The following is a 27,566-nucleotide window of genomic DNA, read 5'->3' as shown; positions in this document are numbered from 1 at the left end:
ACCCCCTCCCAACACACACACACACACAATGAGTTTTTATTTAGGTTATTGTCATTTTCAGTTCTAAGATTTCCATACAGTTGTCCTTTATAACTTCGACACATTTAGTGTGACTTTCTATTTTGCCATTTGTTTCAAGAATGCTCATAATCCCTGTGGAAGTACTTTCATCATGGCTCCTTTAAAACCTTTGTCAGATAATTCTAACATCTCAATTGGTCTCTATAAATTGTTTTTTCTCAAGTAGCTTGAGTTCGTTCTAGTTTCTGGTATGAGGAGTGACTTTTTTTTCATCAAATCTTAGATATTTTGTGTATTATATTATAAGACTGGCTCATATTTACATCTTCTGTTATAGATGGCTTTACTTTGGTTCCACTCCATTAAGGAATGGAGAGGTAGAGATAAAAATCCAGATTCCTCATTTGGCCTTCACTGATACCCAAGTGGGAGGATGCTTCGCATTGTTCTGGGTGGGTTTTACTTCTAACAGTAGGCTTCCACTGATAACCCCCAGGCTGGGTGAGGTAAGAGTAACTGCTCCCTGATACCACCTTAATGGGAAGAGGGGTACCTCATTACTGACAGGAGGGGGTATAAGTCCAGACTCCTATGGTCTCCACTGTCACTACAAGTTTGAGGGGTCCTCATTACCACCTGGCAGGGATAAAAGTCTTGGCTCCCTAGTTCAAACTTCTCTGATACCCCTGTGGGAAGATGGAGGGTTACACTTCCTCCTTACCTTACACCTTGACAAATATGGAAGACTAAGCTCAGCTTTTGTTGTTGGGGGTGGGGAGAGAGAGCATGAATTTTTCTATGGTGTTTGCCTAGAGGAGAACCATCTAAAAGTTTTACATTTTACTTAGGCTTTCTTTTTCCTATTCCTTTGGCTTAAGAGATCATGTTTCTTTACATTTTTTAGGGGTGTGTGTGTGTGTGTGTGTGTGTGTGTGTTTTGTTGTTGTTGTTGTTGTTATTGGTGTTTCTGGGTTACCAGCTTTTTCAGCAGTGAATATAGGATATATGAGGGAAAAATAAAACCCAGGGTCTTATCACCATGTTGTTCCTTGGGTCCCAAGGTCCTTAAAAGCAAGTTTCCCTTCTTCTCTCCAACTTTTAGTCTTGTAATGTTTTCGCTAGACATAATTCTTATGATTTTTAGTCCTATTTAGAGACAGGAATAGAGGAAAGTATGTCATCTTCGTCTTTGCAGAAGTAGAACTTAACCCTTTGAAGGATTTTAAGCAACAAAGTTCTATGTTGGCTTTTGCATTTTAGACAGATAATTACATAAGTAGGGAGAGCTCAGAAACTGGAGTTAGGGGAGAGGTAGACTGAAAGGAACTTTAAAGGCAAGAGCACCCGTTAGAATGCGCTCTAGATGGATTATCTGAGGATAATCTGAAATCTACAACTGCAAAGCATAGGCACGAGTCAAATCAGAAGTCAAACACAGAACACACACCAGTCAACAACATACATATGCATAGCAGCTGAATATCAGCTTTGAATATACGGCAGGAGGCATGGAAAAGAGGATACTCTTGATAGGTACTAAAATATAAACTCAGCAAAATGTAATGACTAATAGGGTGTGATATGTAAGGATAATGAAATTAGAATCACTCCTTGATTCTTAGTTTGGATAACTGAGTAAATGCAGGTCAAATTAACATTGTAGAGTACATGGGAAGAAATGTGTTTTGCAGGGAAGAATGGAGATGGTGAGTTCAGGTTGTCATCTTGAGCATAAGATGTGTATGGACCATCCAAAGATGGTCTAACAATAAGTTGGTGCTCAGCAGGAAGATCTGATATAGACAGGAGTAGACAGAAGCCTTGGTTTAATTTGTACTACTCAAATCCAACTGCATGGAGATTACAAAACATATATATATGATGAGAAAAGAAGGTTAGGAATAAGACCCTTCTAACCTCCAGTGTTTAGGACCAAAGTAAGGGAAACCAAGAGAGGAAAAGGAGGACAAGCTGTCTTGAGAGGTAGGAGGAGAACAAAGGAGTGGAGCTCAATTTAGTTCCATGAGCATTTATTGAGTGTTTAGTGTGTGCTACACACTGTGCTGGGAGACTGGTTTTTGAAGATCTCACACTCTACTGGATATAAACAGACAAAGCAAACCAGTGTGCTCAGCTCAGTGCTCAGTGATAGACATGTGCTCAGGGGGCAATGGAACCATGGAAAGGGCCCTAAACAAAACCAAAGAATATAAGATGGAAACTTTGGAGAGATGATAAGGTCTAAGCAGAGTCTTCAAGATTGGAAGGGAAGGAAAGACACAGGAAAAGTCATGCCAGGCAAAAGAAACAGCCTGAACAAATAGCAAAAGGGCAGGGAGCTCAAGAGGAGAAATAATTACTTGCAGCAAATAGCATGGTTGATGCACTAAAAGAGTGAAAATTAAATCAGATTGAAGACCTTTTGACTTGGTCACTTAAGAAGTCACTGTTGACCTCTGCTGCAGCAGCTTCTATGAAGTCATGTGGATAAAAATTGGACCACAGTGGGATAAAGAGGAACTAGAAGAATATGAAATTCACACAGTGTGAACTGGGTATTTTTTTTCAAGGAGTTCAGTGGAGAAGAAAATAAAGATGGGATAGCTAGAAGTGGGCAAAGGTCTAAAAAGCTTTGTTTTGTTATCAGAAAGAATTGAAGATATTTACACTTGGTATGAAGGAAACCAGAATTAAGATAAAAGGTTTAAGAATGTAGCTATTACATTCACTCCTTTACACAAAAATATTTATAAAGCATCTACATTGCTCTTGAGTACATCATTCCAGAAAAAAAAAAAAAAAAAAAAACCCAAGCCCCTTTCATAGTATTAAAATCATGTTTCAAATAAACTCAAGAAGTAATAAAAGGCCAATGGTAAATGCACAAGAATTGTATGTTCTTCAGTTCTAAAGGCAGCTTATATTTCTAAATATAAATACTTACAATGGCACCTTCAACTCTGTTACATGTATGTTACTAACACCATAATTCATAATAGGGATTCAGTGTTGAGGCTTAATTTGTTTACTTCAAAGAGAATCCTTATTTTTAAAAAAACATTTATTTTATTGCAATGCCTTTGTATAATACTTTCTAGAAATCTGTTAGGGATAGACATCAAGCTGATGAGTATATGTTTTTCATAATATAATTTTTGCTGGTTTTGTTCAGCACAATTTTAACAGCTGGCTATTATTGTCTATATTCCATTCTCTTTTGATATCCTATTTTTAACTGGAAGAAGATATAAAAAAGTGTCATGCCCCAAATTCAAATTTTTCAGTTCCCACTTACAAACCACTTCTTTAAAACCTTCAGTTAAAAAAATTGTTTAGATGGTATTAATTTCATCTTATTACCTCATATAAAACTGTTGTGTTCCCATGTAGAAGAGGTCCATAACAGATATAGGAATGTCCAACAACCCAGCCTAAGTCAGAGGCTGCCCACCACACCTAAAAAATAAGAAGGTAATAAAATACATATACGTTCATCAGAGAAATATTCCTGTAACATGAATTTAAAACCATGATTACCTCTCCAGGTTTAAGTCCATATATAGAAGACATTGTCCAGTTTAGCATCACAGCATATCCCCCAGTGGGTCTAACCACACCCTAAAAGAGAGAAAACATGAGGTTAACATCAATAAACAATGTGTTAAAAGATTCTCTGCCTTCACACTATCCATCTCAAAAAGTTCCTGTTTAAAGTCTTTTATATTCCATAAAGTACGTATTTGGTTTTCATCCAACTGTATTTACTTCAATATTTATTTGGTTCCCCCATTAATAATATCCACATCAGTTCACTTGTAGAATCCATTCTCACAGACCATTCTTGACTTTCTAAAGAAAACTTACGACGTCACAGAATTACATGCAATAAAATTTTTTTTTCCAGTGGTGGCATAAATTAACATTACATTTGCAGGTATATTTCCAGAATGAAAACGGAAATTCTCAAATGGTGTATACAGAAAAATCAAAGGTAGCTGTGCTCTTCAAACAGACTAACATAAGGATGGCTATTCCATTATATGATTGAATATTAATAGGATGCTTAGAAGAAGCAAAGTCATGTTCTAGCTGGAGCCTCGTTACAATGCTACACTAGGGATTGTGCTAGCACAGTATTAGAGCTGAACAATTCTTTAATGATGAATTCTAGAATTCCAACAAATCAGTCCTCACCTCATGAGTTGGATCTAAGGCTCACAGACTTGCCTTATATTACAGTTGGGGCAAAAGTAGGGATTGTTACATCACAGTGCCACAGCTTTCTTGAATCAGTTTCTAGCAGCTACACGATACTGAACGTATTCAAATTTAATACAAGATTAATATTTGAAAACTGGCACAAGAGTCACCACAAATAAAAACTGATGGTAAATTTAATAATTTTATTTACTGCTTCATTACAAACATTAATCATCATTGGCTTGAAAAGGCTTAACCATGTGAATATTCAGAATGAGCTAGTGAAAAAGTAAAGCTGTATTCCACTCACATGTATTTTGAAACATCCTTTAGTAAAACAATTATTTATTACTGTATACAGAAAATAATTTACCTAATATTTTACCTAAAGGCAAACATGGCCAGAATTAAGAAATGTACTAAGGTTGGGACTTTTTGGCATAACTCTGAAGCTTTAACATACGTACGTGAATCAGAGAAATGAAAAACAAATCGACTTTCCGTTAGTTACTAAAATTGCTGCTCTCCGCAGGCACCGATAAAACATAGGTATCAAGCTGAGGAACACATTTTATCTACCAGAAAAACACCTGGTCTCTCAGCAAATGTCACATGCAGGCATTTGACAGCTACTTTCTAAGTTGTACAATGTGGTCAGCAAACAGCTGGCTCTCTTGATCACCATCGCGTATTAGAAACCTTAGCCTCCTGCAAGGGGGTTTCACATGTGCATTTTCCCAGGTAAGCTCTTTTCCCAGTATATTCTGTGCCATCTTCCATGAACTTTGCTTATTGGTTTGTTCCACTGAGATCTTTTCTTATGATTCAATTCCTCGAGTAGTTTGACATGAATCAACTTGCAAACACTTTTTTTTTCTGAAAAATTTTATTCATTGTGTAGAGAAGAAAAAGTGAAGCTTCTTTTGATAGATGTTAGCCATATATACTATGGTAGACAGTGAAAATTAATGTCAGTAATGATTTCATTTAAAATGTTTTAGAATTTTCTCTCCATCTACTTGTCCTTGCATTTAGAGCTCGTTGTTATCAGTAATTCTAAATATTATTATAACTGGGTAAATTTATGGTGCAGAGGATAAAATGAATCAATTGGAAGTGAAAAAGGAAGAAAAGGCTAGAAAAAATATAAACAAGTAGTAACTCATTTGTAAAGTGAAAAAGATAATTTAAAGGAATACGTTATCAAATTCCTATTTACCTCACAAATGGACTTACCCTTTACCCTTCTTTAAAGAATATTTACCATTGTTGCTTTGCCCATAAAATAGTGGATATTTAAATCCAATTGATGCCACAAAAGTGAGACTTAAAAATGAGGCCAGGCATTAAAAAAAAAAAAAACACACACATTTAAAATCATAAAGTATTTACAATTGAATTTTGTATCCTATTAGCAAAATTATTTCCTTAGTTCTAGCAATTACTGCTTTTTATTTTTCCTTGTGCTAATACTGCCCAAAAGGCAGAAATGTCAAAACAATTAAAGGTTGCCATCAAAGATTCTCATTAAGAACAATTTAAATGCAGCTAATAGAGAGAAAAGCTGTGACGTCTGTTTTTCATTAGTTTTGATCCACTTGTTTTTATTTTTTTAAGAATAAGGATAAAAATTTCTGTCAAGTATCATTTTACCATTCATTAATCTAGATAAAAAATCTGAGATTTGGCCTTGCCTCCAAAGTATTGGGTGATGTTTTCAATTTTCTGAGTATTTGAGATGATGTAGAAAAAAGCAGCATAATTTCATATTCTCCATTAGACCTTTCATAAAAAGTTTGAAAGTAAAAAAAAATTGAAAGATTCAGTTTAAAAAGAGAATGCCTTTATTATAATATTAAATATGTGACTGAAAATAAGGTGCTAAAGCATTTCTTGTTTTGTTTGTAATCACATTTTCCAGGTAATGATTAAAATGCAAAAGAGAAACTCTGTTCAGCCTCTAAAAACACATAAATCATGTTCAAAAATCAAATCATTATATTCTAATATTCAAAATTAATCAGGAACTGAAAACTACTTAAGAATATATTTGAAATGTTGAGTATGAGATTAAAAATTCTTACCCAGTATCAATGCTTACTCCTAAAACACAAGCATACTGCATTTTACTTTCTTGAGTCTGTGTTACTACTCTTTTTATGTACTTACACTCTATCTACCTGAAAGTAAAACCATTAGATGAATTAATATATTGTCAGAAAATCCCTGGAACCTACCAATATACTGTTCTGGTTTTTGGAGTATTAGCCGTAACACTTAAAGTCTTCTGGAGAGCTTAAAAGACTTCCGGGTGGGAATAGCATCCTGTACCCCAAATAAAGACAAGAAAGTGAATTCTATCTCAAAAACGCTAAAGGAGGGGTGTCTGAATGACTCATTGGTTAAGCATCTGACTGTTGATCTTGTCTCAGGTCATGATCTCACAGTTCGTGAAATTGAGTTCCGCGTTGGGCTCTGCGCTGACAGCCTGGAGCCTGCTTGGGATTCTCTCTCTCTCTCTCTCTCTCTCTCTCTCTCTCTCTCTCTCTCACCCTGCCCCACATGCACTCTCTCAAAATAAGTAAATAAACTTTTTAAAACATGCAAAAGGGGGGCAATATGAAAGTGCTCTTTAAAACAAACAAAACAACAACAACAATTTTTAAGTGATGGCATTTTAAACTTCAATCCATACACGTAAAATTAAACTCTGGTTATTAAGTCGCCCAAGAATAGGACCACAGAGTCATCACAGGTATTCTTTATGATTTCCAGCTTAATGAGCTGCCTATGAAAACAAGGAAAGCCACAAAACGTCATAAATGAGGTCATTAAAGTGAAACGTAAGAAAACAGAAAACATGTCAGTATCAAGTGTGGTATGCAGTGTTGGTTGCCACAACTTAAGAAAAATACAAAACAATATGGGTTTTATCAAAAGGAGAAGACCGAGGAGTGTGGTAAGATTAGGAGCTTGGAATTCTACATCCTATTTTTTTTAATTGATCTATAAAAATCTGAAAAGCAAATCTCAAAAATCAGGTAAGAGAAGTCTGGAGTACTCAACAAAACTTCATACTTTCTAAGTTCAGCCCCTCTGTCCTCCTACTGTGTAACAAGGTTTATACAAAAGAGATATGCATATTTACATACATGAGATATGTATTTATTCATACATACATATGTAAACGTGTGTGTGTGTGTGCATGTGTGTTTCGATTTGGCCTGACAAGTTGAGTACAAAACAGAACAAGAAGAAAGGATAAATGAGTATTTTACGTAAATAAAAGAAAGCCATCACCAGATGATAGCTGGGGTCAGTTCACTGAGAAATAAGAGGTGTGGTTCTGATTACTTAAAAGAAATCCAATAGACCAACAGTAGTTGTGTTCTTCCAATGGCTTTACAGATGACAGCCCTCTTTCTAGAATGAACCCCCATCCCCACCTCTTTCCTGAACCTGGTTAGCTCCTACTTCATCACGCAAGTACTTAAAGACATCATGAAAGTGTCACCTCTTCTAGAAGCTGTCCCCAGTGCCACAGTCTGTGTTAAGTAATGGTCTCTCCTGTCTTGTTCCTTGTCCCCAGGGTCTGCAAACCTCCTCCGGGTGGCAACCTGACACTGTGATGCGTCTCCCCCCAACGATGAGCACTATGAGGAGAACGCTCTTCATCTAGCCCAGTAACTGCCATGGAGTAGGCACGTAATACATTTCTTGACCGATTCAATACATGAACAGTTGAGTGAATAAGCACATGTAAGAAAAATATAACCGTCTTCTTTCTTCAGGAGAAAGCTCTGAAACTTGTAGAACTGAGTGAATCATACTGGTGGGAATGGAACGGCTCCTTTTGGGTTAGTTCATCCAACATGAAATCTGTTGCTACAGGTTTTCGGATGACTCTGAAGCAACCTCTATGGAGAATACTTTAGCAGCAATATAATTTTTTATCGATCTGAACAACTGTGATATAAGGGGCAAAGGTATAGCAAGTTCAGCATCTTAACTGCAAGAATTGTACCACAGATAAGAAAAAAAAGTTCACTGCTTTTTTATTCGAATTTCTCCTATTTTTTGTTCTAGGGTAAGAAATATGAATGTCACCCAACATGTGGGAATAAAAGTGACATAAATTGTGTAAATGCACATCAGGACAAAAGGCCTTCCACCTTCTTGTCATGTCTTTCTCTTTCTTTCCTGTCCTTCCTTCCTTCCTTCCTTTTTCTTTCTTCCTTCCTTCCTTCCTTCCTCCCTCCCTCCCTTTTTCTTTCTTTCCTCTTTTCTTGAAGTGTGGTTGACATACAATATTCTATTATTTCAGGTGTACAACATAGTGATTCAACATTTATATCCATTAGGAGTGGTCACCATGATAAATCTAGCTACTTTCTATCACCATACAAAGTTGTTACATATTAACTATATTCCTTATAGTTTGTACATTGTATCTCTGTGTCTTTTTTTTTCTTCATTTTTTAGCTGTTAAGATTGCACCTCTTTATCCCCTTCCCCTATTTTGCCCATCTCTCCAGCCCCTCTCCTCTGCCAACTATCAGATTGTCCTCTTTATTCATAGGTCTGTTTCTGGTTTGTTTTGTTTTTTAGATTCCACATAGAAGTGAATTCATATGGTATTTCTCTCTCTGTGTCTGGATTCTTTCACTTAGCATCATGCCCTCACATGCTTTCCTTTCAATCCCTGGCTTTCCCACCCCCCATTCTCTTGTTCGCCTTTTCTGTTTTGGCACTGGACGTTGTTTTGTGTGTGTGTGTGTGTGTGCGTGTGTGTGTAATTATCACTGTCCCTTCATGATATCAAGCTGGAAGCAGAGAAGTATTATCATCACTAAATCTCCCCTTCCCAAAAGGACGCTCCTGCATCCAGATGCAGAATTCTTCCACTGTGCAGTACTTTGAAGTATCTTGAATACAGTCACCCAGACTAAACAGGACAGAAGCCCACAACATTGCAGAAATGTATGCAAAGTCGCTCAGTTGTGGTTGCTAGAATATTTACAGATTAACCTCTCATAGAGCAACCTGACAAATCCAGGGCTGGCAGATGCAGAGATGCAAATATGTCCTAAATAGATCTTCAACTTCTAACAAAAGAACAGATTGCCTTATGTGTGTCTTATATGTGCTTATGAAAAGTATTTTTAAGCAGAATATTTTTACGGGCCCAGAACATTATTTCTCCTCATGAAGACCAAAGATTGAGAGAACAAATTGTATGATGACATTAAAATTATTTAAATGCTTCATGAATGTATGTGTGCTCATCTTTCCTGTACTTCTATTCTGGAAATACAAATATTAAAATTTCAGATCCCATTAAGCCTGATTATACCTACCAAAAGTGAAATGAGAATCTTCTGAATAAAGAGGAGTCTGGGAACTAACTCAAGAAGTCAAAGATCATTTAACAAATTTTCTGAGAATTTACCATGGCCCAGTTTTTAGGTTAGTGACATAGTAGATTCAAAGATACATGAAATATATTCTGACTTCTGAGAATATGCAACATTATGAAGATAAGTAAATAAAAACTGGTATCCATAAGGTAGAATAAAATAAGTGACATAAAGGTTTGTTGACAATGTATAATTTCAATGCAACTGGAATTCTAAAATGCACTAGAGGAATGAAGGAAGTATTTCTGAGGGACCTTGAGAGATGACTACTTTTCTTGCCATTCTGCATGTCCCACTTTGCAAAACCTACTCACCACCATGCTTTAAACACCAGAGCTGATGAACCACAAAGGTCTATCTCCCAACCCAGATGCATTCTCGGACCCAGACCTCCATCTCCAACCTCTGGCTAGGCATCTCCATGTTGCATCATACTCAGTATGCATCTGAGGATGCATCATACTCAGTCCAAGATGCATTATACTCAGTATGTTCAAAAACTCTCAGCTTCCCCCAGCCCCAAACCACATCCTGTTTTTCTATTTGGCAAATACTCAAAACCATCTGCCTGGGTTCTCAGTTTTGAGTCTTGGACCTGTCCTCTGCCTCACGCCTATCTTTGAACCAGATCTGATTTCTCTTTATTAAATGTGCTATCTTAAGTAAAGTCCTAAATTAAAACAGTCTGGAAACGAATCTCCTTGCCTCCATTGTGTGTACTTGCTTATTTTCCCAACAGAATGTTGCAAGGATTTACCTTCCTTCATATTTTTCCTCTCCTGCCTAAAAAGCATTAGTGCCCTCTGCCCCTTCCATACAGAATATAGCCTAAACTTCTTGGCTAAATATTTGTTAAGAGTCTGGCCCTTGCCTATGTATCTAATCATTTGTCCTCCTCATTAGTACCACATGCAATAGCCATCCTGGAAACTTTCTTGCACACTCCTGCCTTTGCTTATGCTTACCCTCTCTGCCTACAGTGCCCTCCTCTCTAGGATGCCACTCTATGAAGACGTTTTATTTATCCTTCAAACACCACCTTATAAGAGCTTTCTTTGACCACTGTTTAATAGAACAGCTCTCCCACTTTTCCCACCACTCGGTCCGATTATCCTGCTTTATTTTTTCTTCACAACACTTTCCACATATTAAATAGCTCTTTGTTTAGTTCCTGTGTCCTGGCTATAGAAGATAAACTTTTAAACTTTTAAAAAGATAACCAAACACATACTTGGGTGCTCAGTAATATTTGTTGAATTTGTTGAATGGAATCCTTCAGATACCATTCAATCTCATCTTTTCCAAGAGAGAAATAGTGCAGGGATAACAGTCTACCTCGCCTACCTGTGTTCATGAATATTTCAATCCATTAGACTGAAGGGACTGTGGTTCACTCATATCGTTTAGCACAGAATGAACACTCAATACACGTATATTGAATGGAGTTGAATTTGACATAAATAGAGACCTCCACACAATTAAAGCCTTCTCCAATTTAGTGAAGGGAGATTATCTTTAGGATGGTACATAAGGAAGTAAATGAGAATGACTGGAACTTCAAATGATCTTCAGTTTGGGCATCTCCAGGAGAGAACTTCCTGACCCAAACAACACCTGGAAAAGCTAGGATCCTTCTTTATTTGGAACCGCCATTTTTCCGATTTGATGCTCTACACGTTACTTTCATCTCTACCACACTGGCTGAGTCAGGTTTGAGTCTCTAACAAGCTCTTTCGTTCCTGCCATAGACATCCCCATCCAGACCAAGTGAAATTCAGGGTAACTTAAAATCTTGAAGTGGCACAACTGTTTTTATAAGAATCCTTCAGGCTAATAGGAGCTAAAGCGTTCTTTTTTATTTGGTTAGGTTATACTATGTTTTCAGGGTCAGGGATTCCCTTTCATGTTGAACTTTTCTATTAGATTATAACTTGGTGAATCCCATTTTATTTTACAGCCACACATCCAGTTAGACTCTATGCAGCTGGTGCATAATGCAGAATTGCAAAAGGTGGAAGGTTAAAGTTAGGGTCCAGAAGATCATTTGGACTGCTTGAACAAGTCATCAATATGAAGGAATATTTATTTTTCAGATGACCAGAGTTGTGAAAAAAATCATAAGGGATTGATTCCACAATGACACAAATTTGTTTTTTTATGCATGCAACAAAAATTTATTAAGCACCAAACTACATACAAAGCACAATGGTAGTGGGGCACCTGAATGGCTCAGTTGGTTAAGCATCTTGATTCTTGATTTCAGCTCAAGTCATGATCTCACGGTTCGTGAGTTCGAGCCCCACAACTGGGCTCTGGGCTGAGCACGCGGAGCCTGCTTGGGATTCTGTCTCCCTTTCTCTCTGCCCCTCCCCTGCTCACTCTATCTCTCTCTCAAAAATAAATAAAGATGAACTTAAAAAAAAAGCACAATGGTAGACTAAAATGTAATAAAACATGGTCTCTGTCCTCAGAGAGAATATACTCCCTACCAAATATTTCCTTTTTTATAAGCAAGTGAGTTTGATGTGGAACATCTTAATTTTCTGTTTAAAACTAATCTAATGGAATCACTATTTTATGATTATTAACAAATTACATTCTCAGAACTCTGATGCTACAGAAATCTAATTATTAATTAAGAGGCCACTGTCCTCCAGGATGTGAGTGATTGTGAAAGCCCCTTCCCCCACTAAAATTTTAGGATTCAGTGACTACTGAACTCCCTAATATGGGCACCTGGGTAGCTCAGTCAGTTAAGCCTTCAACTCTGGATTTCAGCTCAGGTCATGATCTCACAGTTCCTGGGTTCGAGCCCCATGTCAGACACCATGCTGACAGTGCAAGCCTGCCTGGGATTCTATCTCTCTCCCTTTCTCTGACACTTCCCTGTTCCCACTCTCTCTCTCTCTCCCTCAAAATAAATAAATAAACTAAAAAAAAAATTAAAAATGAATAGGAAGATGACATTGCAAGCCTTTATGAAGTTGTATGAAGAAACAGTATAATTTGGAGATACAGACAAAAGTGATATTTATTTCTTATCTGACACCTGCAAAAATATCGATTCTTCTAACTTTGTTTTGTGAAAACACCTTTCATGGTAAGCAGATTTAAAAATCCTTGAGTGTCTTCAGTGCTACAAATCACATAGTTCAATACTCTGGATAAATTGCCTGTTGTTCAAATTGTCTAGGCCAATTCTCAATCTTGCATTTATAACAAAGAATTGAATTCCCCTAGATCAAAAATCAATTCCATACTCTATAAAAGTTACACCTTAATTTAGAAAATAAAACTATTTAATTTAAAATATAGTTTTATAAAATTGTATTAAACCAACTGATGTTTTTGATCAAATACCTATTCATTTTAATAGGTTACTAAATCAATAGCAGCTTGCTTATGTATGTGAAAATTTCGGAAGAAATAGGGGCAAAGCATTTGACATTAAATATAATTAATATTTTTCTAGATTTGAACATAACATAGCTTTAAGGTACAAAGTACCCAAGTCTAATCCTTCAGGTACAGTTGCATTTTCAGTCAGTAATCAAACATTCTCAGGGCAAAAGAAATCTGCCGCTATAGATACTTATTTTTAAGAGAGCAAATACCTTCGGCAGCCCTGTTGTTCCAGACGTGTAAAGAATATACAGCGGATGTTCTGAAAGAACAGGAACACAATCATGTGACTGTGCTTTGGCCATCTCTTCATCCCAATCAAGGTCACGACCTGGAGCCAAGGGAACGGTCTCCTGCACAGAAAGTATACAGGAATATGCACTGAACAGAGGAGGTTAAGTCAGGAGAACAATGCAGACTGGCTAAATCTGTATTAGTCTGAGCATATGATTGGAAATCTAGGCCTATATAGCACTAACTAGCAGATTTAAGACTATATATTTCAAGGTCATGACTTAAAATAAATATTCCTAAAAAGTCCAACAGTTTGACATTGGCTTCAACAAAAGGACATGTTTTATTCACATCTAAGGAAATATGTAAGAAATTCAATGTGATGCAGTCATGTTTTCATCAACAGTCAGAGCTTAACGAACAGAGGTTCATGTTTTCCATAAACATACATACACCATTAACTTTATAAACCAGTTTCTATTTTTATAACTTTTCTTCTTTTACTTTGGAACTAAAGTCTTCATAATACAGTATCAACTAACCCATTAAAATTTTTCTTTATATAAGGGCAACTTAGCACTAACACTGAGGCCATCTTTCCAAATGAGGAAACATTAAATCATTTTCAAGGGTGGAGGAGAAATCTGTTTTTGCTTTTTCAAGAACAAAATTAATTTTGAAAACTAATGAGTGTATGTGACATATCTAGAATGCTACCCAATTTTTCCCACAAGTCATTGATTAATATGGCAGACATGTTTGTTTTCTTTTTTGTTCCTAGAACTGAGCTCTGTGTTATCAACCTTATGATAATAGTCATGACTTAGTCAGAGACACCTTAAAAAGAATGAGACCTCTTTATTTAAGATGGTGCCAATGAAATAAGCCACATAGATAAAGAGTAGGGAAGTGGCTTATGGGAAAATTATTCTAATGGAGGGTCACAGTTATGTAAATAGAATTAAGACTCAGTACATGTCTAATTATTTTCTGAAATGTTAACTTAACTCCAGATGACATACCAGAAAGTTTACATTTGGGGAATTTACTAATATAGGCTACACATTCCTCAGTGAGAGTTAGTAAGATCCACCACCTAAAATGTATGTAACCATTCATTTCATCCAGGTGATCCCTGGGTGAAGCCCAGAGACTCTGAGGGATTTACAAAAGCCAGGCCACTTCCATTCTTCAGGGTCCTGAATATATTAATCGGGGTTGTAAAAAATGATCATATATTTAAATGAGTACATTTACAAAATAACACTTAAATATGATGTCACAAATAAAATGCCTCTGTGAATAAATAATAATAGATAACCATCAGAACAGAACTTCATGAAGATGAAGTTTAAGGCCCAATTGTCTTCTCCAGCCTCACTCTGATGCAGCTGGAATGTACCACTGAGATAAATAAAAATAGTTAACTGTAACCCAGTTGTATATTTCCACTTGTTTTTATGAATCAGATAAACACAACAAATTTCAAATTACCAAGCCTCTGACATTACAATCACAGACCCATAAAAAAATTATCACACCCTATAATGAAAAATGTCAACGGAGGATCACAAAAATTTTTACAGATGAACACAATGAGGACTTGAATGAATGGTTTTTCTTCAGGCTAAGAAAATCCTCTACAGGCATATGTAAAGAAGATTTGACAAAAGAAAGAGAGGGAAAATCAGCATTAGCTTCTACATCTGTCCATTTACTTCTATAGATGTGTCCTGTTATCGTTCTTAAAGAGTAATATTGGCAGAGCACCAGAGTTGACTGATGTGATATTCCTTTGATTCTGTCGTCGCCTGCCTGAGGCTTAGGAGTGGCAGCCAGGTTTTTACCTCCTTTGGCAAAAACGCAATCCTGGTTAATGAGACACACCGCAGAGCCTCATAATTTGTGTTTCTAAGCTGAAAGCAAATCCAGTCCATTGAGCTTAATTACTAACTAAACAGCAGGACTACTATAAAGGACAGGAGACATCCAAAGCCCTCATCTAAAATAAAGACAAGTTGGGGCGCCTGGGTGGCTCAGTCGGTTAGGCGTCTGACCCTTGATTTCAGCTCAGGTCATGATCTCAGGGTTTGTGAGATGGAACCCCAATCGGGGCCCATGTTGACAATGTAGAGCCTGCTTGGGACTCTCTCTCTCTCTCCTTTTCCCTCTCTCTGCTCCTCCCCTGCTTGTATGCACGTGCTCTCTCACTCTCGCAATAAAGAAATAAACTTTAAAAATAAAATAAAGATAAGTCAAAATAGAGGGAAGAGCCTCAAGAAAAAGGGAAAGTATGCCATTTGGGGAGGGAGGGATGGAGCAGTGTGTCTATACCTATTAGCAGGAAAGAGAAGAGACGTGCATTAGAAAAATCTGAATAGGAAACTTGCATACCCATATTCAGTGTGTTTACTGAATATGTAAATATATGAACAAGTAAAAGAAATAGTATATATCTTGTTGGGTAAAAGTCATCAAACCAAGTTCAAATTGTGGCCTCAATTATTGGTTGTGACTTTGAGCTATGACCTCTCCATAACTCAGTTTCTTCATCTGCAAAATGGGACCAGTAACAGCACCTACTTCATTTGTTTGTGAGAATTAAATAAGAAGTATTTGAAAGTACTTAGCTTTGGGCATAGCATAAATTCTTTACAAATTCATGACTTTCTGTATGTGTGAATGTCCCACACATACATGATTAGCACACACATACTCACAGAAACACCTGTGTGTATGTGTATGTGTTCCTACCTTTCCTCTAACCTCCTCATACCCCAAGCCTCTTTTATTGCTAACTTTGTATTCCTTAACAGCAACAGGCCTTTTTTAAAAAAAATATGCTTGAGGGCATCTGAAAGAAACTCAAAATTCTTTGAGACAGTAAGAATATTAAAATCGTTGAGGGACGTGGTTCATAACCACAGACTACTAAAACTTTACACAGGAATTTAATGTGGTAATGGGAATTGCTAGGTGGTAATCAAAGTGACATAGCTTTAATGCTTTCTCTTCTTGTATCCTGTCATTTAAGCATTTTCTGCAGATAACCTCTCAAGAGTTCCATAACATTACACGATTCTTTGCACTCTTATAATTTTTCTTCTGCAAAAAATTGTAAACTGCTAGGAACCCAAGATGGTTCTACTATAAATTGCTGACACTCACTTGGATATAGAAATAAGGTGATCATTAGATCAAATTTACTAGGAAAAGCACTGTAAAATACATTCATTTTTTGTATTATACTGCTTTTTCTTCCTTCATGGATCACAGAATAATTTATGTGCTTAGAATATTCATATTTTGTTTTCTTGAACATAGTTTTTATTTCTAGACTAAATGCCTTCTCTAAAGTTATTGAAAGACAAATTTTATATACAAATAATCATACCTCTCCACGAGGCAGGATAGCTGGGGGATCAAGCACGTAGTCAGAATGCATGTGTTCAGATCATGACTCTGACACCAGCTGGGCAAGTTATTTTATTGCTGTTCACTGAATTCCTCTTCCATAAAATAGGAATAATGCTATCACCCGGCTCACAAAGTTGTCAGAAAGATTTTTTAAAAACCATTCATTACCAGAATATCAAAAATCATATGGTAAGCGGCCAGTGTTTGTTAAAATTATCATTATTGTTATAATTTAAATTAATATATGGCACCACAATAGATTCTGCAGAGAATCCAATCATCAACATGACATATTATTACTATATGTATTTCAATCTTATTGTTTTAATCCAGTTTTTAAAATTTTTTTAATGTTTATTTTTGAGCGACAGAGAAAGAGACAGCACAAGCAGGGGAGGGGCAGAGAGAGAGAGAGAGACAGAATCTGAAGCAAGTTCCAGGCTCTGAGCTGTCAGCACAGAGTCCAACGTGGGGCTTGAACACAAGACCCGCGAGATCTGAGCTGAACTCGAATGCCCAATTGGCTGAGCCACCCAGGCGTTTCTAACCTAGTTTTTTTCCATAAAGACAGAAAACATCATTCATACCTTTTTCAGTTTTTTTTTTTGCCAAAATTGTGACATTCAGGAAGTATATTAAATGGTGTATAAATCAAGTATTTCATAAGGTCAACACTAGAATAATCCTTAGTGCATCACCATACGCAAGAACCAAATTCAATATTCAGATTACCATATTTGGACGATTATAAATGACAACATGATCTGGTTTGTGTTGTCCTAGTCTCAGTGCTTCTTCTAGAAGTGGTATGTATTCTACTCTCCGTCCGGGTTCAATCCCAAAGGATGCTGTAACAACCACCTTGGGCTACAATGGAAAAAATAACAGTAATTGAGAAAGTTTAACAACACCAATTAAGGTAATCCCAATATTTCAGGTGCAGATTGGCAATTTGACATTTCTAAAGAAATGTTTTAATGATTCTGTTCTCTATTGAATAAATGGCTTGAAAACAAAAAATTCATTTGTAAATGTTGTAGACCTAACGAATTCCACACAGATCTAACCTGTTTGAAACTACAAGTTCAGTGAGGCTTTGGGCTAGTGAGTATGAGCTGTTAAAAAATACTTCCCAGGGGCACCTGGTGGTTCACCTAGTTAAGCCTCTGACTTTGGCTCAGGTCATGATCTCAGGGTCATGAGTTGAAGCCCCACATCAGGCTATCAGCGCAGAGCCCGCTTGGGATCTTCTGTCCCCTTCTCCTCTGCCCCTCTCCCCCCAACCCTCAAAAATAAACATTAAAATTTTTTTAAATAAAAAATACTATCCAAAGAATTCATGAAACCAGAAAGACTTGCCCTGAACCAGTGAGATGCAAACCTAGGGGCCCCTCACTTACTGAGACCTTTGTACCTGCTGGTTATTGTGACCTTGTAGTATTTCTCAGGTGGGGAGAGCAGCCAATTGCTATCAGGAAGCATTACTACATTTTTAAATGTCAGCATCTCTCCTTAAATGTGACCACAGAAAAAAGGGCTCGAATCTCTGATTTTTCTTTCGCGATTCTTTTCTCATTGCCAAATACTATATTTGTAATTTTGTTGTATTTTTCTTAAAAGGGCCCCCAAATGATTTAATCTTCAAGCCCCACAAGCCTGAACCTGCTCCTTAAGATACACTCAGTAACTTCTCTTTACCTGACAACTTTCTAGTCTCCTTCAAGATATACAGAGATGTAGCCAAAAGGAGTCCCTGGAAGCTTAAGAAGTTAGGGTTAATCTCCATTCTGGGCAGGCCTCAGATGCCCTACTATATAGTCAAATGTTCCCTCAGCCACACACTGCACAGGAAGCTCTCTGAGGCCAAATCTGGATCCCATTTATCTCTTTGTCTTCTATGCCTGGTACAATGCTTGCTTGCCATATGGTAAGCTCTCAAATGTTTTTGGAACTGAACCAAAATTCTCATTAATTTGCAGAAACAAACATGTCTTTATTCTTTTAAGTACACTGTTTCTTCACCAAGAAATCCAAAGCAAAGGAGGCAGCTAATAAATTATTCAAGAGACAGATAATCAATCCAAGACAGTGCATCTATTCCTGAATTCTGATTTCTAGTTACAATACATTTCATCTAGGGAAGGTTTATATTATACCAAGTATATGCATATATCATTACTGTCTGCTTTTTGAATATCATTTAATATTCATGGAGCTGAGGCTCAGTGCAGTTACATAGCTTGCCCCAGGTTACAAGTAGTGGAATCAGAAAGAGGGCCAGTTTTGTCTGATTACAGAACCTGTCTCTTCCCACTATATCAAGCTACCTTTTAAAAGACACACACACACACAAAGGAAAGAAAACAAAAATAAGTCTTGTTTCCTTTTATTATATTTTTAAAGATCCAGCATTTGAATAGAATTCACATTTTACTATCTGTAATACTCACAAAAATAACTCCAGGCAATATTTCCTAAGATTAGAATTCAGAATAAATGAAAGTAAGTTCCATATCAAATTAAAAATATATAGAGAATATATCAAAACTTGAATAATTTAATAAAGTCAAAATTAGAACCTTCATCTTGAAAAAGAATCCTTTCTACATTTCTATTAACGGCCTTTTATTGGAGGCTCTATTTAGTCTAGACTGACTTGTTAGGGTACTGTACATTCTTCCCATCGTCAGCCGGCAACATAAAGCTTTTTCTTGAGCCAGTTTATTTGAAAATCCTGACATCAAAATCATTCCTGATTTCAATCATTCCTGAGTAATTCTATCCAAATATCTCAGATATATATCTCTATCTTCTCACCTTTAATTTGACCTGCTCAAAGGTCTTGCCCATAGGAATATACACTCATTGCCTAAGCTGCTTAACAAGGTTGTGTGTGTGTGTGTGTGTGTAATGAAAACTTAGCAAGTGATATAGTAAACATTTTATAAATCCTTATTTTTATGTATCTAAATTTCCCCACATCATATAAATTTTTTAAAAAGAAAATAATATATCTCATTCTTTTATCCAAATGGTGTTAAGGATTTCTTTAGTTAAAAAACTGGAGTCTATACCTTCGTTGGAGAAGCCCCCAAATGCCCACTGGTTTCCAGGTCAGTGACTGACTGATATTTCCCCCTAGATTTACCTTCATAAGCACTAACTCAACAAGTTTAAAAAAGAGAGGGGAACAAATCTATCTAGTTAGTTCACAAGCCAGCTTCCTAGTTCTAATAACTGATCTATTACAAGATGAAGTCAGATATGCAAACCCTCACTGTCTATCTCGCACTAATATCAGATATTAGTTCCCTTGTTAGGAATGTCTCATCTCGGATTTATGGAACTCTGAAAGCCAACCATCTCTTACTCCCATAACGACCTTCCTTCCTTAATCTTCCCACTGCTATTAGTCTGCTGCACATTACCCAACACTTCACAAACAGATCACGTGCAAAATGTCTTCTTTCACCCTCCCCTCTTCCCCATTCACGTTATTTGCAAGACCTTCCTCCTCTTAGCATTGCCTACAACAAGACACCCACCTGCTCAAAAACGTTGACAGGTCAAGATCTACAGCACCCAGTTCAGACAAAAACTGACTTTGCAAGCTCACCATCTCTCCCTCTCTGGGCTCCTCAGTCTCTTCACTGTCCTCCAAATGAATTTTACCCTTTCCTCTCGAATGCTGGACTCATAGTCTTTTTTTCTTCTTTTGGATCCCCTGACATCATTCTCTTCAACTAGCTGAATCTTGGCCAAGATCTAACCCAAATCTCACCTCTAGGAAGTCTTCTTCAGCCACCCCAACTAAAAGAAATCACTCCTTCCTCTAAGTCAGGGGTCTACGGATGACAGTTGAGAGCCAAACTCTGCCCACAGCATGTTTCTGCAAAGCTTCACTGGGACACTGTCATGCCCTCTGCTTATGTAGTATCTAACACTGCTTGTGTGCTACAACAGCACAGCTGAGTACTTGCTGCAGCCACGTGTAAACCACAATGCCTAAAACATTTACTATCTGGTAACTTGCCAGAACAAAGTTTTCTGACTCATAGAGGAACGATAGCTAACCTTTTTTTAAATGAGTACTATATACCAGGTACTGTGTTAAGTGCTTTCAATGTAATATCTCAATCATCATTTCACAACAGCCTAATCAAGCTTGTTATCCTAGTACCCCCATTTGAAGATGTAACTCCACCCCTACTGGCACCCCTCTTAACCACTGTGTGGTGGTATACCACCATTCCTGGATGTGTGTAAATTATAAAACTTTAATATGCGTGCCATCCATTTGATAAGTATGACTCATTATCCGGATTTAAGGACAGTACCTGGCATATTGTGGGAAGTTAATAAATATAGGGTAAGTGAATAAATTGGTTATTAGTTATTTTCCCTGTATGTCTTATATACCCATATAAATGGCAAGCTAACTTGAAAAGTATATACCTAATCTTCTATTTTACATCCCTCACAGCATCTAGCAAGATGTTTTTCACATAAAACTGACCCCAAAATAAAATTTGGTGTGTGTGTGTGTGTGTGTGTATGTATGTATGTATGTATGTGTATATACATATATACATATACATATATATATACACATACATACATACAGTGAAATGCAAACCTAAGGAGATATATATATATATATATACATATATGTATATATATATATACATATATATATACATATATATATATATATATATACATATATATATATATATATATGTATATATATATATATATAAACTTTAAGCATCTCATTGGAAAGGGGAATCTAGTAAGTACAGAGCACTTCCAGATGGTTCCTTCACAGATAACTATGGCTGTACTACACGTAGCTACTACTTGATTTCTCCAAATAAAGCACTTACCTTTGCATGGTCAATACGACTACTTAGTTCTTTGGATGCAAATCCCCCAAATATGAGACTGTGGATGGCTCCTATTCTTGCACATGCCAGCATGGTATACATCGCCTGCGGTATCATGGGCATGTAGATAACCACAGTGTCACCTTTTTTGACACCATGCTTGACCAAAACACCAGCCAGCTTAGAGACCTACAACAAAATCATTACATCAGCAAAGTGTTTTCTGTGTTATTTCACTAGACTTCTAAGTTAAGACAGTAACACAAGAAGTTGATCATCCTCTTGGTAGTGGATTAAAGAAGCCTGAGTAACACATATTTGATGATGATGTGAGCTTAGATAGTGAGAGTAATAACAGTAATAACAAACAGTATGACAATAATTGACTATGAACCAACTTATTATTATTATGCCACATGAACTCTATGGCCTAAATTTGCTTAATTATTAATTCAGCAACATATTTAGTGAGCAACTATGATGTACCAGACACTGTGTTTAGAGTTGGGAACATAATGATGAAAAACAAGCACACAGATATATCCCCATGGAGCTTTTATTCTAAAGGGCAAATCTGTCAAGTGAACAGAAAAGTAAAATAATGGCAAATTTAGACCTACATTGGGTTAACTATTAAAAGAGACAAGAACATGTTAGGAAAGAAAACATATCATCTACTTATAAGGTAAGTAAGATAGATTCTGTTATTATTATTCTTATTTTAAATATAAGGTAGCTGAGACTCAGATATAATAAACAGCTAACTCAGAAGCAGAGAGATAGTAAATACAGCCAGGATACCATCACAAATCTTTTGACCTCATATTCTTTGCCCTTTCTATTGCTTCGAGCCAATTATTTTTTCTTTATAGTTTTTTATACTAATTATCTATACAAAGTGACTGCCCTGTACATTGAGACCAAACACACAAACTTTGCTTAACTTTTAACATGTGTTTTGGAAATTAAAACAGGTTATGAAAAATACACCCAGACCTATGAAAAAGAAGTTCAACATTCCTTCACTTAAAAAATGTATATTGAGCACCTGTATATGGCAGACATTATTTTCTGATACACCAGTAAACAAAACAGGACAAAGATCTCTTATGGTTTAGCAGAAGAAATACAATAAACATAATTAGTAAGTGATCTATTATGTGAAAAGGTAGTCAGTACTGTTGGGGGTGGGAGGGCAGGACAAAGTGGAGGGATTGAGAATGCAGAAAATGTAATTCTCAGTGGGAAGGTGAGGGTAGACCTCATTCAGAAAGTAGCACTTTAGCAAGTAATGTAGAAGTTAAGAATGAGTGGAGTATACTATTTCAGACAAAGAGAACACCAGCACAGAGGTGTAAGGGAGATCATTTGTGATGTGATGGAGGAAAAGCAAGGAGACTAGGGAGCTGGAACAGAAAGAACAAGTGAGAAAGTGGTCGTAGATCAGGTCAGAGAGCTAACGAAAGGACTGTAGGGGTCCAGTGGGCAACTGGAAGGACCTTGGCTTGCCTTTGGATGTGGCTGCTCAAGGTAATGAACAGAGGAGACCTGAGACAAGGAATTGGGCCGCAGGGCTATTTATATGGATCCTTTCATTTTATTCTGCCTTTCCTACTTTTTCAACAATTTGAAAGGATTTGGGATCCTGATCATTCTTCCTTTTTCTCTTTATTCCCTTCCTCTGTGCAGAGGGGGAAAAATGTGGTCAAAATTAAGGGCTCTGGTGAAAGACAGAAAGTAACAGCTATCTTAGTGTTTTATTCTCTCCTATTTGCATGGTATAATTTAGTGCTATTTTTTAAGAACTCAAAGCTGCCCAGCATCAAGTTATGAGAAAGATACACCAAAGTGATATAATCATGAACTTTAATTCTTTCTGGAGCTAAAGACCAAAATAAACACTGGAAGGTTCTATCCAAACCCTCAGTGTGCAATCCATGCAGAAAAGTACCATGCTCTGTGATCACATTACTGGGTATCCCATTTAAGCTACAGCACTAGGAGAGACCAATGAGAAGTCTGTCCTATTTACAGCTATAACTTCAGCATCTTGAATAGTGCCTATTGCTGAATAAAAATAACCTTCAACCAACACCCAATCTAGTAGTTATTCAGTAACTTTATATTCTAGTCTCACTTCTCAATGTTGCTGAAAGATGTCCCCCAAAACTTTTCTGTCCTTTGAAAGAAATGAAATCAATGAATTCAAAAAAGTTTTTGAAAAAAAGATCTCAAAATGACCCAATGAGACCCCAAGAAGTATTTAAGTTGGAGTCATGTCACAGCTTCAAAAAAATGAGCCAACATATTAAATTAGAATGTTTCATATACAAATCCAGTTTTTCAGGTTCTCCTGAAAAACTGTCAAGTCTAGCAACACCGAGCCTGTGTTCTTGAATAACAACTATCAACTGAACCTGATGATCAGCTACTAGGTTGAGCTCACCATTCCTGGGGGCATTATTGACAGAGAATTAATTTTTCTTTCCATCCTGAGTTTAAAATGTATTCTTCTACATCTTGTTTATTTTATATCATATGCTTAAACCATAGTTCTATAGCCATAAAGGTGTGATATATACTGATAATGAATTTTTTTCCCACCCACTTCTCCCACTTATGTTACCTACTTGGCTCCAGCATCTGAATTGTGAACCACTTCCCTGAATGAAGACAACCTTCAATAAATTAGGCTGCAGCAGGTGTGTACAACCACTAGATGGCGCCCATCTGGCCTTCTTAAACTGGCTTCCTGTAGCCATTCAATGTTTTGATACTGTGCTAACCACACCAGAGTTGCTCTAGAGAAAAAAAGCTATATGTGATCAACAGAGAAAATCTATTTTTCAGTAGTTTCCAGGGATAAATGCCGCTCCAGTAAAAGTTTACATTGTAAATTATGTAAATGATATGCATGTATGAAATTATATCGATATAAATGATACACATATATGAAATTTTACATATATATTTATATATATGAATGAAAACGGGAAAACATTCATTTCTGGTGAGATTTCTAATAAATATGCATATGGAAAACAAAATATTAACTCATTGCAAGAATGGACATTGGTTTAATATGAACATATGTGATAATATTTCATTAAAAAGTATTTCTTACTAATATTAAATCTAGAATTAGTTAATATGGGAGACCTAGAACAGAATACTTAGGTCTTACTTCAGACACAATACAATCATTTTGAAAAGAAGGGTGAGCAGCAGCAAACAGAGGAAAAATCTAGAAATCCCAGTCACCTGAAAGTTCATAATCGCTCAAATAAAGTGCTATGAAGCTTCAACACAAGGGGGATGTGATGATTGCTATTTCAGGGCTCGCCTTGCTTTTATTGACCTTCAGATGTAAAATTATCAAAGAGAAAGAAATTCTATATTCTTTTTGTTTAATGTTATAGTCTTATCCTACCATAGATATCTGAATGTAAATTTATAATTTCTATTGCTATCCAAAGGGAAAATATTTAACATATATCTTGTATAATTTATAGTTTCTCAACTATAGTTAAAGGAAAAGTTAAATCATGTGTAATTCACCCAATCCATATTCATTTTTGCACCTTCTTAAAGTTGTGTTTTAATTTGTAAACAATCTAATCATTTTATCACTCACACACCACCAAATTTGGTTTTTAGTCTGAGTTAAGGGCAGGACCTATGCTATGCAATCATGGTCAGGCCATGCCTCTCCGCTAGCATGATGATAACTGAGCTGTGAAGGAAGCCTGAAGAAACAAAATGAACACACATATTCATTTAGATACAACATTATTTGTTTCTTCCCACTAGAGACTATATGAATTAATCATTATTTTGGTACTAATTTAAAACCATTCTAACATATGAGTGCCCTGTTATTGACTCAATTTATACAGTATCAGCTATGTATACTAAAGTCAAGTTTGCAAGTCAGATGCAAAAGAGGAAGACATAGTCCTTAAAGCAAAGCAATTCAGAGTCCAGGGAAAAATAATATGAATAAATAGTAATACCAACATAAGAAAATACAGTAACAGATATTTATGTTATATAAAATAGTATACACATGTATTTGGTTTATATGTAACACATGCTTATTTTGACACAAGTAAAAACTTTAAACTTTAAAATTATAAAATGAAAACATGCTCATATAAATAATAAAAAAGATTTTTATAGATTTTTTTTATGTATTCATTCTGCAAAATCTTCATTCACAAGCAGTCTGTGGGTTAGTATAGTTTCATGATCAAATGCCCAGGACACAAATATAAACATTAGGTGAAACTGACCAAACACTATGTTCTATAGAGCAAATTAGCACCTGCTTCACAAGCAGCAAGTGTGTCCATCTAAAGAAAATAATGTTTGTATGAAAAAGATAGAGCTGGTGTCCAAATTATAGCAAAAAGATAATAATTATGGGCAATTTCAGGGCCATGTCAAAGAAAATTATATGAAAGAGAAGACACGAGGAAGCCTATTTTCAAGCTGCAGTGATGTCACCCTGCAAACCCTGGTCTAATCAATCACAGAAAATATAACTAATTGAAAAACCAATTACATTATCTGAGAAAACAGTCTTCTTTTCCGAGGATTCTACTTGAAAAATATTCAGAAACCTTCCCTTAGTATGCTATATAAAACCACCCTGAAAAATGGGGAGCAAGCAGGGAATTTACAAGTAGCTGCTCTATAAAAGTTCGAATCAGACTTGTTTCAAGCCTAGTAGGTATAGCCAGAGATCCTAAATAAAGATATGCATATGGAATAGTTTCCACAAGGCACAAAGTGGTGGTATCCTTTAATTGCCCATGCAAGCAACTGTTGCTATCATTAAGGAGATTTTAAGCTAAAGGGGACCTATTTATTTCTCTCTTGGACCATTTGTCATCTCTTGACTTCCAATCTTGCCCACCACAGCTTCCTCTTTGGAGAAATCAAAGTGATGGAGCTTTCCATCATACTTAGAATAAAATACAGTCTTTATAATGGTGCCCAAGGTCCTATGGAATCTGACTCCCAGAGGCTCCCACAACCTCACCTTCTTCCACTCTCTTCTCATGGCGGGCCTCCAGGCACCCCATGGTGGTCCAAGTCTGTTCTTGTTCTGGGGCCTCTGTTTCACCTGATTTTCACACAAATGGGAACATGGTTGTCTCCCAGCCTGCATTTGGGTTTGTGTCACTGGGTCATCTCCTCGATGACAAGTAATTTTCTCTGACATACATCTAAAATGGCAGCCCAAGTCACTCTGTAGCATATTTTTCTTTACTTATATTGTATAATTTTTCATTTATGGTGTATTATCTTTTTATTCATAATGTAGCTCCCTAATTAGAATGCAACTTCCCTATGGGAAAAGATTATAATATTCACTACTGCAGTCTATGATGCCCACAGTAGTGCCATATAGATCAGGTGCCCTAAAAGTATGTTTTAATAAGTAAATTGACTCCATCATCATTCCAGTCCAGAAAAATGAATTCAAAACAGTCTACTGATTTTGTTAAGTTGACTTTCTAAAAGTCAGAGTTTAGCCACTCTGAAGATAATACAAATCATCTGTTAAGAATCTATCAATGAATGATAAAAATAATCAGTTAAGCAAATGTAAGAATAAAAGCCATGAACCAGAATTTCAGGCTTGCAAGAAAGCCAAGTTAAGGTAAATGTTATAAGCAGAGTTTTAGCTGAGGCAGGATATAAACCTTCACAGTCAGGCAATGCACTAAAACAAGGAAATTTCTCACCATATTAAAAAATAAAAATTTCCCAGTGTAAAAAGAAACTCACAATGTGGAGGAGACAAGTGATATTTTTGGAAATAATTATTTCTCTCAGACAAGGATTACATTTTTCTTTACTTTTTAATGGATGAGTTACTATTCTTTCTATATAATATGAGAGTATGCTGTGAGGTCTGTATTAGACATTGTGTTGGTCTAAAAACAAATACATAAATAAAATATTAACTCTATCTTCAAGG

At 36.3% G+C, this 27,566-nt stretch overlaps 1 protein-coding gene across 1 annotated transcript in view; it reads right to left on the bottom strand.

Annotated features, from left to right (window-relative positions):
• The window catches only part of ACSS3 (acyl-CoA synthetase short chain family member 3), a 155,520-nt gene that overhangs the window by 85,651 nt on the left and 42,303 nt on the right, over nt 1-27,566 (bottom strand). Inside the window, exons 3-7 of the mRNA XM_007088761.2 lie at nt 21,578-21,766; nt 17,424-17,558; nt 13,253-13,393; nt 3,559-3,639; nt 3,382-3,477 (exon numbers count right to left, since the gene is read on the bottom strand). Of these exons, the coding sequence (XP_007088823.2) occupies nt 3,382-3,477; nt 3,559-3,639; nt 13,253-13,393; nt 17,424-17,558; nt 21,578-21,766 (642 nt within the window). The remainder of the gene's footprint in view (nt 1-3,381; nt 3,478-3,558; nt 3,640-13,252; nt 13,394-17,423; nt 17,559-21,577; nt 21,767-27,566) is intronic.

This window comes from Panthera tigris, chromosome B4 (assembly GCF_018350195.1).
Source record: "Panthera tigris isolate Pti1 chromosome B4, P.tigris_Pti1_mat1.1, whole genome shotgun sequence".
Lineage (NCBI taxonomy): Eukaryota > Metazoa > Chordata > Mammalia > Carnivora > Felidae > Panthera > Panthera tigris.
The sequence above is the reverse complement of the archived record's forward strand: the minus strand, read 5'-3'. Positions and strand labels throughout refer to the sequence as shown.